Here is a 15330-nt window from a genome sequence, read left to right on the forward strand (position 1 = left end):
ACCAATTCAATCAAAGATGTTTAAACACTCCTACATTATTCAATTTATACTAACAACTAGGAATTTTAAGTCTTGAAATAAATTTGAATTGAAATTTGAAAAGATTTCAATTTAATTTGATTTAAGACTTATTCATGGTTTTATACTTAAAAAATTTATTATTCGCCCCCCGTTTCATAGTTAAAATCAATCCCAGATCCATTTCAGATAAAAATGATAAGATCCTAAACAACAGTGCTGATCAAGGGAAAAAAAACGTCTACATCATAATGTCATTATTTCGTAATGAATATTTGAAATGGCATCAAAGATTTTTAATATTGACGAATAAATCGCTTTCGCCAGCGCCTTCATGGTGAAGGCAAATGGACCGAATCCATAGTGTGAAGGGAAAGTTATTTGCTGGGCTCTAGTGTGAACTGCAGCCATAGAACATGATACTGAAAATCGATAACGCAGGGCTTCTTGGCAATCTGCATCTGACAGTTGCTTTCGCTCATATGGAGTTGGCTTTGCTGGCAAAACCAATTCAGGATCCTTCACTGTGAATGATAGAGAGAATGATGGGGCCATCTTTTGATGCAGGGACAGTGAAGGAGAAGAGTTCTTTTGTAACCCTTTTGAGAAGGTAGGAGAAGAGTATATTGAGTTTCGATTTTTTTATTATTATTTTGGCTTAGCTTTTAGTCTTTAGATTAATGAGAGTTAGTTTCTAGACTGATTATTTAGTGTTTTATTGCTGTAATTGAATTTACTAAGGTTTCTATAATTCTATTATATTTTTAGATAAAAATGGATTGAAAATTAAAATTGTTGGATCCAAATATCCTATCTAATTTTCCAACCACCTTCAATAATCAAAATTTGGATAATTTATTAAGTTATTTTCATTTCTTTTTTTTAAAAAAAAAAAAAAAAACGTAAGTCTTGTCTTTCTCGTTTACTTGATTTTTTTAAAAGAAACTAGACATCTTCGCCTGGTTTTTTTTATAAATCAGGAGCACAGGTCTGACATTCTAAGTATATTAGTGCCTAGCCTCTCTTGGCCCTCCCCTGCTTATGAAATTTTTCAAAATCATGCAATTATTCCATGTTTTTTTAAAGCAAGATTAATTTTTTTTATGAATATATTTCTAAGGCTATTTTTTTAATCGTATACGAGATTAATATGCACAATATCTTTTATAAAATATATGAAAATAAAATATTTTTTAATATCAACTTCTTATATTATTTTCTCAAATTAATTACACTTATTTTTTTATATCATCGCATAAAGACAATCAAGAAATTTGCTAAAAATTAGTTCAAATATCATAAGACATTTTGACTAAAGAAATACATTTTTTCTCCTAAATTTAAATCACTTTAACTCTTATGTAAGCCTTTTATTTAAAAAATCATGTTGATAAAAAATAAAAAAGTCACGGCTTGGTAAAAAAAAGAGAGAAACGAATTGCATAAATAGAAAGAAAGAATTTTGACAGAGAAAAATATATTTTTTACCTAGAATTTGAATCATCCAAAATTCTTTAAAATAATTTTTTTAAAATCACCACAATTAAATAAAGGTTTTTGAGAACGGCTCCATAACACCTTCTGGAGACTATAAATCCTAACTTACCCTGTAGCGTGTGGTCGTAATAATTTGAACTGCTTAATTATTGAGTTCAAAATACATCTATGTAAATATGTTCTGAACAGATCTACTCGCACTGACAATTCATTTATGCCGAATGGTGATCAGGTGGTACTACCAGACAGATCTCCTGAAAGAGCACTTCCGTATGATACTGACCCTGTCTGTGAAGTGGTAGCAGCTCGCGATTTTTGAATCAGCCGTATCCTGAAAACATCTCTAGGTAATGGTTGGCTTTGGACGGTAGCCGTTTCATCTTCTTCTTGCCCTACAGTCACGGCATCCATTATGAGATACAAAAGCAATGATGAAGTTCAAACAAGATTTTTTAAATTCGCAGGTGCAAAGCTTGGATGGACTTTTAAAATCTAAACTCTGATAGATAGCAAGCAACACCTGAATCAATGGTCAAAGCCAAATTGCTATTCAAATATAAAGTTGTAAAATTTCATTTGCTTCAATACATGAAAAGGAGAAAACTTGTGTGGTGCGAGAAGTATATCTTTAATGGCATGTGACACAGTGACAGGCAGGCACATACAGTAAGTAACCACAACTAATGAGAAGGCAATAAGCATAGTTTCAAGGAAGTGTGAATGAAAAAACATAAACGTACTGTCTCGGTCCTTCCGTTTCCCAGATTGTCTATCCCGTGTTTTGAAAGATGAACCGCTCGGGACAGGACGTGATCTGCTTGAACCAGAAAGATCACTTGTTGCAGGACCAGAAAGCATTGGAGTTTGGGTTGTCCCTGATTTTCCTGTTTTCCCAACAGGTACGTCACTCTGCAAACAAATTGATAATACAATATCTACATTTGGTGCAGGACCTAGAAACATTCAAGAAAAAAACATTAATAACCATGTATAGCAAATAGATATCAGCAGCAGCAGTAGCTGGAGATTTGGACTCTCCAAATTGACCATGTAAAGTACAAATCTGTATGGCACAAATGTAAATTGCAATCAAATAAAACTTGGATGTTGAAACCTAAGTAAAATTCAAGGAGCTATAAATCTGTAGTATAGAGCAACCACCAAGCAAAATAAGCAAGAAATGTTTGCTCACAAGCTTCCTAGTTATTCCCATATGGAAGGATCAGATTTCCCAATTTAAAAAAAACAGTAGTGATATTCACAACTGCTCGCGTATCATATCAACAAGAATGCAAGCAGTTTTAACTGAAATTTTTAATGCAAAAATCTTGGAAATTGAAATTTTTACTAGGATATATATGGTATTGAAGTCTGAGTGATTACCTTCAACTATGGGCAAGTTTGCTAAAAAAGATATCAATGCAGGTGGTGTTGCTTTCAGCACCTCATCAAATACATTGGGTGCCAATCCAATAGAATTCGACAATGGGTTAGAAGCAGCCTTGAACCCAGACACTGTTGTGCTAGGTGGAATTCCAGCCTCTACATAAGAACACCACTTAGTATATGCCAAAATCAAAAGTCAAATATACATGATTAAATATGCATGCAAATCTCGTTGTTTGATTTTTAAAAGTGACATCTTACACTTACTATTATCAACTTGTACATCTCAAACCTATTCCATCTCTTATTTCATTTATCTGGCAGATTTAACAACTCTTTACATGATTGAACTGTTCTTATCGGATCAATGGCATGGCCAGATGAGTAGCCAGGAGAGTTTGATAGAAAATGATGCCAGGTGACAAGATGTAGGAAAAAGGAATGTAGATCATAAGTTTGCAACTGGTATAAGATTTGAATCTGAATTTGTTTGAATGTTTGATGCAATGCCTAATAGTCTAAATAATTCAGCCAATAGGAAGCCTTGAATGACCAAGTCAATTAGATGACACAAGTTGGCCCTGTACTAGGTTTGCTGCCCCTGCCCCAACTCCCCCATAAACAAATTGTTGAGAATTGGGACCATTGCTGAAGCAAACATTTTCTCCCTATAGTTTAACTTTTCAGATATTTTTATGATGCATAAGAATAATCAAACATGTGACAAGTTCTGTAAGTATTGATTCCAGGCGGTTGTCAAGTGGTAGCCATTTTCTCTGACCTGGCATGAAAGACAATGATATGATCATTTATTTTGTTAAGCCGCCTAAAAGGCTCAAGTGACCTTAACAGACATCTTATCTGCTGTCCTGTTAATTTGGGGACGCAGGAAAATTTTGTTCAAGCAATTGTAGCAGTTCAATATTAACTTCTATGCCTATTCCAGATTTTTTATTGTATATTACAGAGCCAGAGCTCCTTGGGATTTGACAATAGTGTATAAATATATGACTTGCAACAAACAAACAACACAAAAGTACAAACCATGAAAAAAATGTTGTATACCTAGCTTTTGCCTTGGGTCATAAATTACCATTTGCGAGGTATCTTGATAAATTACTTTACCAGATGCATTTGAATTACTTGCCAGACCAGCAGGAATCTTATCTGTATAAATATAAAGCAAAATTAACCCAGTGGAAAAGGACAGAAAAAGGAGTAACTATGCCAACAGACAAATGAAATTAGTACCTAAATTTGCAGGTCCATTAGAAACAGCAGACTTCTCTGCTTTCTTATTAATATTTTTAGCTAGCCACTGAAGAATCAAAGAAAAGTTTCAGAACCAGCAATACAAACATAGAGAATTGTATCTTGGAAGGCACTAGCATAAAGTTTATAATGTTTCAACACAATTTAAATTGCAATTTCCTAATTAAAAAAAGCATGTATATCCTATAAACAAAAAAAAAAAGGAAATAAAAGAATAATTTAACAACATTTAGTAATTCTCCTATCATTTAATATCAGTGGCATGCAATGTGTGCTGTCCTCAGAAAGTAAGATATGATATAGGAACATGGACACGGTTTTTTTCTCTGGAATAATACTTTGATGTATAGTCCCAAGGAACAGTACATGCATTTACTTAACAAAACCTCTTTTCATTACTGTTAACAATGTTGCTTTCTTCGTTATCTGAATGAGACCAGGACCAGTATTTGTATATGACAATCTTGTAGAGGACCTATCAGCTGGAATTTCTAATGAATAATGTCAGACATCCAGCTCTCTGAGAATTCAAATATTTGTTTAGGGTTTTCTAGTTATGATTTGTTTAAAGGCCTCAAAAGTTCCCCTCCCAATTATTATTTGGAAACTTAAATGTGAATACATTGCGAAAGCTTCAACAGAAAACAATCTGAAATTGTCTTCTACCACTGCAGATTTAATATGTTTGAGGACAAGCAATGGTCATTTTCCATCGCAATATTCAGCATCGCAAATAACAAAAACATTCAATTGGTACCTCTTGCCGAGCTAAGTGATCCAAATCCTTAGAGGAGCATGGCCAAAGATCCATGAAACTATACCGTGACACAACATCCTGCAATGAACTCTCTAATGCTGATGCTCCATCTTCAACTGTCCTCGAAAGAGCTTCTTTTCTTCTTTGCTCGACCTATACTAATCTACTAATAGTGAGGACTGAAAGCTTGTCAAGGAAAAATCAAATTTTTTGAAGCATGAAAAATATCTAAAAAAGATTCCACATCATTTGAGTGAGAATCATATTGCTGGTGAGTAGCCAAGTTATTTTCACATTTGCTACTGTTTGGAGTTCAGATTCTCATTCCCGTGTGGTTTGGTGGAAAGGTGTGCTCTGACACTCATCGCTCCCACATTATGTCAATTCCCTTCGAATCTTATTCATTAATAATTTCTCCTCGCCAAAAAACTCAATAGGATGGAATGGCTCAAATCATCAAAAAGAGAAAAGAGCAAGAAGAATTCTAGTAACATTCATCTATCAACTAGGCCACTCAGATTAGAAGGAATGGTCATGCCTCTCAACAACATAGGGTAAACATCAAGTTATTCTAGCTCACATAGAGTTGTCTGGTCCATATTTAACTAGTTGGACAACATGCATTTGTGCGCATTGGTGTACAAAATGATGCTAGAGAAGCTAGAAGGATTCTGTTGCACTGGTGTGAATTAATGCTTCGTATGTGTTTGAAATTTCATAGGCATTATAATCACATAAGCAATTACCAGAGAGATTAAAAATGTTATTTGAATGAGACCATGCATGGAATCCTGCAGAATAAATGTCATCATTCATGAAACCCCTCCATTGGTAAGAACAGGTAGATAGAAGGAATGAGAAATATGAAATGGAGAAGAGGATGTACAAACGCTAGATGGAGGGGAGAGTGAGGAATTTTGGGATTATATGTAGCTTGGATGGCATGTGCATGGTAGGAATTAGGAATGTAGTGTGTAGGATATTGCAGGGAAAATAATTTGAAGGTTTCAAAGAGACATCTTTCTATTTTTAGATAATTGGAGAATTATAGATAAAAAGAACAACTCTGACCAAAAAGAAGGCTCGACATTAGCTGTTCTGATTTATCATTGATCATTTTGTGAAACCATATTCATCAGGGCACATACTGTCAGAAGAATTAATAGTAACAGTTCCATTTGTTAAAATGTAAACCAAAAACAAAATATTACCTTCAACAAGCTAGCAAGATCACCATATGTTTGCTCAAACTGGATATATCGTTTCCAGACCTGTAGAAGCATTTATGAGAATACAATACATTTAAGGTACTAAAATGCAGTTTGAAAAATAAAATATCAAGCCAAGATCGTACTAAAACTTTTGAATGGTCAAAAGGCAACAAAATCCAAGCCATGCCTCTAGCAAACGTTCACATTTTTTCCAAACAATACCTTTAACTTCTTGTTCACACAAGTTAATTTGTGAAAAATAATTTTTTAAATGTGACTCAGAGTCAAAAAGTCACCCTATAACAGCCTCAAAAAGAGAAAAAAGAAAGAGCTTAATCTATGACAGAATGATCTATCATGCTTATACAATGTTGTATAAATGAGAGTGAAAACCTCAACAGATTCCTCGGGTGGTAGCGAGCTTAATGCACGCTCAAATAAAGCTCGAATGTTTCTCTCATCATTCAAACGGGACAAGAAATCTGCATATCTGCAACATTCAGGGGAAATTTTGGCATTTGGAGGAACCATATTAGCAGATAAAACAATCATGAACATCTATCTTAGTGCTAGTATTTCAGGCTTTTTTCATAACAGAACATAAAGATGCACCATCCAACTTTGTTCAGGTCACCAGGCTGATATCACAATTTCCTACATCTGCGTCTTAGTAACAACCATAAATATCAAAAGTCACAAGTATGGTATCCCACATAAGTAGCAATTTCAGAAGCAAATGTTTCAATAGCGATACGCCCATGGCCATCAGCAAGCATCCTTATCAATGGTAAGCCACACTACCATTCGCAGATAGCAGTAAAAAAAATTGCTGGTCCAAACTAACAAGTATTATTGCATAAAATGGTATTTCTACAGTGATGAATTTGTATGTAAATGAAAACAAAAGATGATGAAAGCAAGAGTTTCTTGCCATTAATGGCAAACTGTTTCCCATTGGACAAGATTCCATGAATTTCCATACCACATATTATACATGTCACTAGATTTCCTACCATGCAGGTCTCAACATAGGTCTGTGTGTGTATAAAAAACTCACTGATGGATTACCAAATATATGCCAGAACTCAGATTAAAAGAACAGCAGAACTCACTCCAGAATGTACACTGGTTCATGCATGAAGTGTTTCAATCCTGCTTCAAAAATATTGTGTGCGATCTGCAAGAATATACAGCATGAGAATCATCAATTTAGATAATCTTCCTTGGTTGGCATAAATTAACAGATGCTGCTCGTTGCCAATCAATGTAGTTCCATTTTTTCCTTTTCCTTTCTTGCCAAGAGAAATACCTTTGAATCCTTGTCCAGACAAAATGCTATCAAAGCATAAGCAACATAAACATGATAAGAGCAGTCTGGGGATTTCCGAGCATCTAAGAAGTACTTGCGAGCTGCTTCCACTCCTTCATTCCTTCTTAGAAAGCGAATAAACTGCAGCATGAAACACCATATAAACAATCAATAAATCATTCAGAGTAGCACGACTGCATGAGCCATAAAGTATTTTATTAACACAATGACCCAATTATAAGTTTAGGATATGCATGGAATCAGAATTTTCTTTTGAAACCACAAATTAAGCAAAAAGACAAACCAACCAACCAAATAAAGAAATAAAAATAAAAAACATGATTACAGTAGTTTTACTAAGAATGCAAGGAACTTAATCTTTTTGAAACTTATGGGAACCTAGCCTGTCACCAGTTTGACAAGTTAATTAACTTTATAACACGATGTGGTTTTACAATTTTGCTCATGCTTGTATGGTAAATGGGGAAATCTTGTGATGCAAAAACAAAATAGAGCTTTGTTATTTCAGAATACTCTAACTTCACTGCCTGTGAACTCAAAGACAGGCATGGCTTGGCTAGATGGAAGTGCCATCAACCACATTTGCAAGCTGCCTGACAAGCCAATTCTTAACATCATCAAAAGCCACAACCCTGCCTGCTGGTCATTTCCACTACACTGCACCTCAACATCTTATCTCATTTATGCTTATGTGAACCCTTTCTTATTGTCTGGATTTTCAACATAAGTAGATCAATAGAGAAATCAAATTTATTTGAAAATTCAACACTGCCACAATTTCTTCATACACAACCACTACAAGTAGCCTCCACCATCAGTAATTCATCCACACCACTAGCCATCTAAAATATAAAGTTTAAATCTTCCAAAAAAGTTATGCTATCCCTATGCTCATGTTTGGACATCAATATTCATTAGGTCTCCAAAATGCTATCGCAAACACAATACATTCAAAAGACAGAAATCAACAGCAGAGCCTGAGAGTTCCTTACCTGTATATGAGCTAGTGCTGTTGCATTAACACCATCTCCCAAGAGGCTTTCGTAGATTTTCCTTGCAGGCTGCATGAAAGCAGAAGCATGCTTAAAAAATCAAGGATAAAAAATCACTTGAAAGTAGAAGAAGAAGAAGAAGAATTTTCATACCTGGATTGCTCCACGAGATTCCTCCAACTCAGCATAAGCATACTTCAGCGTATCTGAATCTGGTTACAAGAATTAAAAATACATAACAGGGAGAGATGCTTCAGTCCAGTCAAAGACAGACAACAGGAAATAATTGAACTATATGCCTATTTAGACTCCAAGTATAGCATAAATGATAAAGAATATGGTAATATGAAGATTACTTGGAATTTCAAATACTTTATTTAGTAAAAGAAGAAAGAAAACCTGGAAGAGCCTTCAAAGCCCTCTGAAACACTTTGATTGCAGAATCTATAGAGCCACTTTTTGCATGCCAGGTAGCATAGTCATACCATATATCTTGATAATGATACAAATACATCAGACACTGGAAACCAACACAGTGCAATGAGCAATTCATCGTTGAAATGTAAGGATAAAGAACCAAAACCCATGTTCCAACAAAAGTCAATGGCCTTAAAACTAGGATATGAATTAACTCTGTAGCAAGCATGATAATTCAGACAAATTATTTGATTGTGATCAAATAAAATGTGAATGGAAGTTAAAGAAAAGACATTGTACTGTCTGAAAGATAACATAAAAATCATCGCTACATAGTACTAAACAATTAAGACAGTATGCTCAAATGATTAGCCATCACTGCATCTCATTCTAACAGGAAAGCCAAAATTATGCCAGTAGTATCCGATTCTTTGCAGCAACATGGTTGTTCAGAGGCTTTCTTAAGCTCCAGAATAATTCCAAAAAAAAAAATAGAAACTTTTAATCTCCAACTGCAATATGTGATAAATGGAATGTATCACAGACATATATTCTTTCTTTTGTAAAGATATTCTTTTTAGTCTCTTTTCCTTTCCTTTCCATTTCTTTCCTTCCTTTTTCAGTACTGCTTGCTCATGCTACATAGCTGATGTTCTAACAAGTTTTGTATTGACCTTTTCCTTTCCTTTTTCTTTTTTGAGTTTAGTTTTTATATTACCTTTAATAAGATGGTTACAATGATTAAAAAAAAAAAAAAGGTTAGCACAAAGATCCCATTAATTTAAGTGACAACTGACAAAAAACTAAGGAGAAGAGGGAAGTAATTCCAATAAAGTATGCATATGGAATAAATTTAGCTTGAATAAAGAACTAGGCAAGGAAAGAGGGAAGCAGAAATGGAAAGACAAACAACTGGTCTCAGATTACCTGCTCATAGGAGAATATAATTCGTTTGTTGGAGGACACGCTGTCTATCCTTTGGGGGTTTCCTCTGACAAGTCAGATATATGAAATTAATTAAAAATGCTCAAAACAAAATCTCATCTAAACTTATAGCTTAATATTAACATCCAATTAATGAAAATGAAAGATGCGTTGGTGATGACTGCGACATGTAACCTTAACAAGTTCCCATAAACATGAATCACCTCATTCTATAAGTCAATTGTCATTGGATATTCCTTTTATGGCATGGACAAAGGAAATAAGAAGTTGATCAAATTTTCAAACTCAAGAAACTTGTAAGTTAATGAGATTTATGTTAAGCTAATCTCTCTTTTATTTGCATAATACCCATTTCTCTCTATTCCGGAGAGAGAGGGGTAATATGTCTAGGGACATCATTTTTTCCAAGAATTCAAATGAAAGATGGATTCTGGATCTCCTCACTTCACTTCACTTCTCTTCAGATTCTTGATTCCTTTTTCCTCCACACCTGATAGTGGGGTATGGACTTCAGATTTTAGAAGGCTCTATAGATTCTTCTGCAAAACCAGTTTTACTTATCTCACTAGGACCTAAATATTTTGCATTTCCTATTAGATGTATATATTTGGAAAACCAAGGGGTCGCCCAAGGTTAAGCTTTCAGTTGGAGTGTGGTTCCAAAAACATTAGCACCAATGATTTGTCGATGATTTGAAGGCCATACCCGCTGAAGCCCCTATCATCTAATATTTGTGTTAAAGTTGTGACACAAAAGCTTCATCTTATTTATTTTGTTTCTGGAATTATATTTAATTAATTAGTTAGGAGTCATGTGAGTAGCATGCAATCTTTTAAAATATTTTCTTGCAGATTAAGTTTGTATAAATTGGCAACCAAGACTAGTGAATCCTTTTCCTACAAGAGTTGGGACAGGGCTTTACATTAGTATAAATAGGCTACAATCTTTTGCTTCTTATCAATAAATCCAAACTTAAGAGATTTTTCAACAAACCATAAATCTCAACATCCTTTCAAATTCCTTCAACTTTATTCAAGTTTTAGCCATCCCACTGCTTTGATTGTTGTATTATATTGTTTACCTACTCCAACCCTACACCAGCTTTTCATATTAAAATGAGGCAAGGAAAACTTATTTTCCAAGTCTCATAAACAGAATAGGATATTTTAGTGCAAGCATGCTCATGCTTCTATTCATTCAAAAATTAGATAATATGAGGACCAAAAGCTAATAGGTAATTTTATCTACTTTAAACACACTTTAATTTTCCCCATGCTACATGTGTAGTTCATCGATTTGTTCATGTTATTGTAAAAAAATAAAAGAGTCATGCCTCTTACTTCTCAAACGTCAAAAATCTCTTCCAAGCCATCCATTGTTGTTCTTCCTGTGACATGCATTTGTATTACAGATTGCCCAAAAGATAAAACTAAGTGATGTGCATGCAGATAAGAACTTTTATTTATTTATTTATTTATCTGTTCAAGAACTTTATAAAAGCATACTAACAAGCAGGTATTACATATGTCACAGCCCAGAAACTCTAGTCATATGTTGTTTCTTCAAAACAACCTGATACGGTGGCAAGCCTCCTACTTTAGTAAACCGAGCATAGGACTTTTCTAAATTTTAAAATGATTCCAAACTCATCCAGTTTAGAAAACATTCCCCTAACTCCTACACTGGTTAGATGCCAAACAAAGTGCTTAAGACAGGGAGCAGGCATGCATCAATCTTTGGATCTTATGGCCAATTCTCATACGGATTCTTATATAGCCCACGCTTGCAGACAAGTCAGAGATGATATGATGAGAGGCAGGGCTAAAAGTAAAAACTATTAAAGCAGAGTATAAAACAATTAATTTGATGGCTTCTAGTGATCTTGCTCATTTACATGCCACATCAGATATGGACACCCATTTGAGTGTTTAGACAACAAAAATTTGGAAACCCAAGTACTTCTGTATGCATTTGGGGAACAATAATTACTGAAAAACCAAAAGCAAGTGGGAAATTACCTTGAAAGATCCAGTTGGTGGTACAGCTAGCATATTATAATCAATTTCATCAACATATTTCTTCTGCTCCCTATAGACAGCCCTGGCACTGTTATATTTTGGTTGATATTCAGATAAGAGTCCTTTGGCCTGGTTAATAAAATGTCATAAGATAGCAAGCATCTAAACTGCACACGCATGTGTGAAAAGGTATAAATTCATTTACATTTAACAAGTATATGTCTTAGATCACAAATGAAAGCCATAGCTAAACATTACCAATTGCCGGCTGACAGAATTTTCAAAATGTTCATATTCTCTCCAGAGTTGTTCAACATGATGGGTAGGTGTGATAATAGCTTTCTGGTATGTTTTACGTATAGCGGTCATCCGTATTGACTCTTCCTGTGCATTTTGAGCCTGCATGTAAGACACTATAAGAACAAATAATGATAGAAAAAATGTGTGTGTGTGTGTGTGTGAGTGTGTTGAACAGAATAACCATCTCATAACAATCATCGCTTTGAATCTGAAAATGAAAAGCGGAAAATATAGATAAGAAATTCAACAAACTGGTAGTGACTTCAGAAAGGTAATGTATTCCATCCATACGGGCCCAGATGCCATGTCTGCCCCTGGTAACACGCGCATCAGAAGTGAACATCATTAGATCAATCCCATTTACTATAATTACACAATTAAAATTTGCTACCCTTATCAAACCCATTAACATGTATCCACATATACATGTACATTCAATAACCTAGTTGATTGTGTGTTTTGAAATACCATCATTGCCTTGTGCATGTATAGGCAGATAGCATGTACTCCATGCACAGGCAGTCAGTCATTGCGCATGCAACAACACTTGCTTTAGTTAATTGTGGAGCTCAAAACACTATAATTTAAGCCAGGCCAACCAATAACCCAAGGTTCTATTTTAAGGAAAACAGCCAATCCAGGAGAGTCAATGATCAGGCATCAAAACATGGCAGAAGTGAGAGAGAAAAGAATGGCTCTGAAGCTCAAAGCACTAAAAATTATATGCATAGCATGTGCAGAATTTATTGCATTTTGGTTAAATTTATATGAGCATGTACATATAAATATGGCAAAAACACAATCAGCTGAACTAGTAAACTAATCAAGGGAGATAACACACCAACATAACCAAGCATGAAGTCAAAAGCTTTTCTTATTTCATCCTGGCCGTCTGCACCCTTCTTCTCATTGACCTTTCTGATGAATCGAATGTAGCATCGCCTACAAAACGACAAAAGATTTTCAAGTCCATACTCCACTGAGTTCCATGTAAAATAAAGTGAAGATGTTCTACAAAAGAGAGATATGAGTATAAAAGAGAAACACATACCAAAGAGGAACATGAAGACAATTCAATAAACACCGGCTAAATATCTGTTTTACAGCATCATCATTATTCACAGCCATATGTGCCTCCGCATATTGTTTCCAAAATTTTGACTAAAACAGAAAGTGAAGTAACCTCAAAACATACATCAAGATATGTTCTAAAACGATATCCATAACCCATTTGACAACAGAAAACACATGATAATTCTTCTTTCAAGCGCCAAGTTCAAAACCATGGACAATTTGAAACTTGTTATAAGAAATCGAAAATATAAAAGTAGAGACCAAAAGAAAAGAAAGTTAAGAAGAAATAAAAACTCACAGCAGTGGGAAACAGTGAAAGGATTTGCTCATATATCGGAGCAGCTTGGGCAATAGGCATATGCTACAAGTACAATGACCAAACAACAGACAATCAAATAATAGATGGATGAAGCAAATTAATATATTTCAGCAGAAGAGAAATTAAATCCTTGAAACGCAAACCTGTGCGCTGCTAGCTAATATTTCTGCAGCTTCGACATTGTATGGATCAGTCGCGGCAGTAGTACTTGTTGCTGCTTGATCCTATCAAAAACAGCAATCCAGTTCAACAAGAATCGGAAAAAGCAGCACAGAAAAATCAATTTACCTTTGTTTCAGATTGAGCTCCACTATCGACAGATGCCATTGTTACTTTTTCAGAAAGAATTTAACTAAAGATTCAGATTTTCGCCGCAAAATTCACCGGAGGTGAGTTCTCAGCAGGAGTGGGTTGATTTAGGGGCAGGTTTAAGTGAATCGCGTTTTTTCTCTCTCGGTCATGATACATACAGACATGTGAGAGAATTCGTCGGAGCACAAGAGCAATGCAATCGCCTCTCTTTCGTCTTTCCTTGATCCTTATGATTTCGGTTTAAAAAATTTTAAGCCCATGGTTAAGTTGGGTGGGTCATGGGCTTTTTGTTGTGATGGATTGGGCCCGTTATTAAATGGAAAAATATACTAAAACTATTATAAATTAATTTAATCCTCTTATGTTCATTTATAATTTTCGGCCTCTCAAAGTTTTCGAAATCCACTAGATTTTTTGGGAATTTATTTTATGTTTCTATAAAGAAAAACAAAACTGCTGATCAACGTAAACTTGAAGGACAAAAAACTGTTGTATATACATGGTGGTTTAGTAACTATAGCTGATATCTATGCCCAGGACCCAATTAATTGCAAGGAAAAATATAATATAAGAACCAGAAATATAGGCTTGTCAGTGTCCGGTCGAGTGGCATTGCACAAACCATGTATTGATTCTCCAAAAATCCAGATGAAACTTGAACTATATTTCCATGGTTAATAGCATGTTTGTTGTTGTGATGTTATTTTTTAAAATAATTTTTATTTATAAATATATTAAAATAATATTTTATTATTTTTTAAATTTATTTTTAACATTAAAATATTAAAACGATAAAGAAAAAATAAAGAAAAAATTTTTTTTAATTATTTTTAAAAATTATTTTCAAAACATAAAAACAAACAATCTAAAAAAATAACCTAAATATATATATATATATATAAGACATGGTTTTAAATAAAATAATTACTAATCAGTGGCCCGCGCTACGCTCAGGGCTCACTTTTTATTTTCATAAAAAATCAGGTCCTGATTATGGCCCAAATCTATTTTAGACTTTGCACAGCCAATGACCCAAGACTATTTTAAGCTCTGTAGCATGCAGCGCCCAAAAATAGTTAGGTTTTGGCATGTCCAAACACCACGTGTGTCCCAATGTATGTCCAACTCTCGGGTAGACAATATAAAGGCCACATGTGCACAGATGTGTGTTTAGTACAGAGACAGGAGGTCAAGCACCACGTGTGCACGGGGAAGTCCTCAACATTAAGGCAGCACGCCAAGCACTACCTGTGCTTAAGGTATGTGCCCAGCACTGAGGCAAGAGCTCAATGCAACGTGTGCGCAGAGGTGTGACAACAATTAAAGCAAGATTCCAAGCCCCATGTGTGCCGTAGGATGTACTTAGCACAAAGGCATAGCTCAAATGTCACGTGTGTGTAAAGGGTATGTCTGACCCCCAGCCAGGAGCCCAAGAGCCACATGTCCCTGTGTGGTTTTTCTTTGATATTAATAACAATTCTT

General features: G+C 34.7%; 1 protein-coding gene across 1 annotated transcript; it reads right to left on the reverse strand.

Moving 5' to 3' along the window:
* Window positions 1-1506: 1506 nt before the first annotated feature.
* On the reverse strand, window positions 1507-14080 carry CSTF77 (Tetratricopeptide repeat (TPR)-like superfamily protein). Its single transcript, XM_011029683.1, has 23 exons — window positions 13825-14080; window positions 13680-13760; window positions 13516-13578; window positions 13195-13304; window positions 12985-13085; window positions 12396-12457; window positions 12102-12242; window positions 11844-11972; window positions 11166-11212; window positions 9808-9871; window positions 8863-8983; window positions 8617-8675; window positions 8464-8532; window positions 7451-7591; window positions 7254-7318; window positions 6535-6631; window positions 6142-6201; window positions 4931-5083; window positions 4153-4219; window positions 3967-4068; window positions 2899-3057; window positions 2256-2468; window positions 1507-1907 (listed from the first exon to the last, which is right to left on the reverse strand). Exons 1-23 carry the CDS (start codon window positions 13861-13863, stop codon window positions 1744-1746), a joined length of 2307 nt encoding a protein of 768 aa, XP_011027985.1. The 5' UTR covers window positions 13864-14080; the 3' UTR covers window positions 1507-1743.
* Window positions 14081-15330: the final 1250 nt, after the last annotated feature.

The sequence above is a fragment of the Populus euphratica genome, unplaced genomic scaffold, assembly GCF_000495115.2.
Source record: "Populus euphratica unplaced genomic scaffold, PopEup_1.0 scaffold49.1, whole genome shotgun sequence".
In the NCBI taxonomy this organism is placed as follows: Eukaryota; Viridiplantae; Streptophyta; class Magnoliopsida; order Malpighiales; family Salicaceae; genus Populus; species Populus euphratica.

Bases quoted from the DNA above. Each gene is read 5' to 3' on its own strand.
- CSTF77 (XM_011029683.1), bottom strand. From the start codon at position 13,863: ATGGCATCTGTCGATAGTGGAGCTCAATCTGAAACAAAG. The intron at 13,761-13,824 runs GTAAATTGATTT...TGTTTTTGATAG, and splicing joins GAGCTCAATCTGAAACAAAG to GATCAAGCAGCAACAAGTAC. The intron at 13,086-13,194 runs GTATGTGTTTCT...GTCGTTTTGTAG, and splicing joins TGTCTTCATGTTCCTCTTTG to GCGATGCTACATTCGATTCA.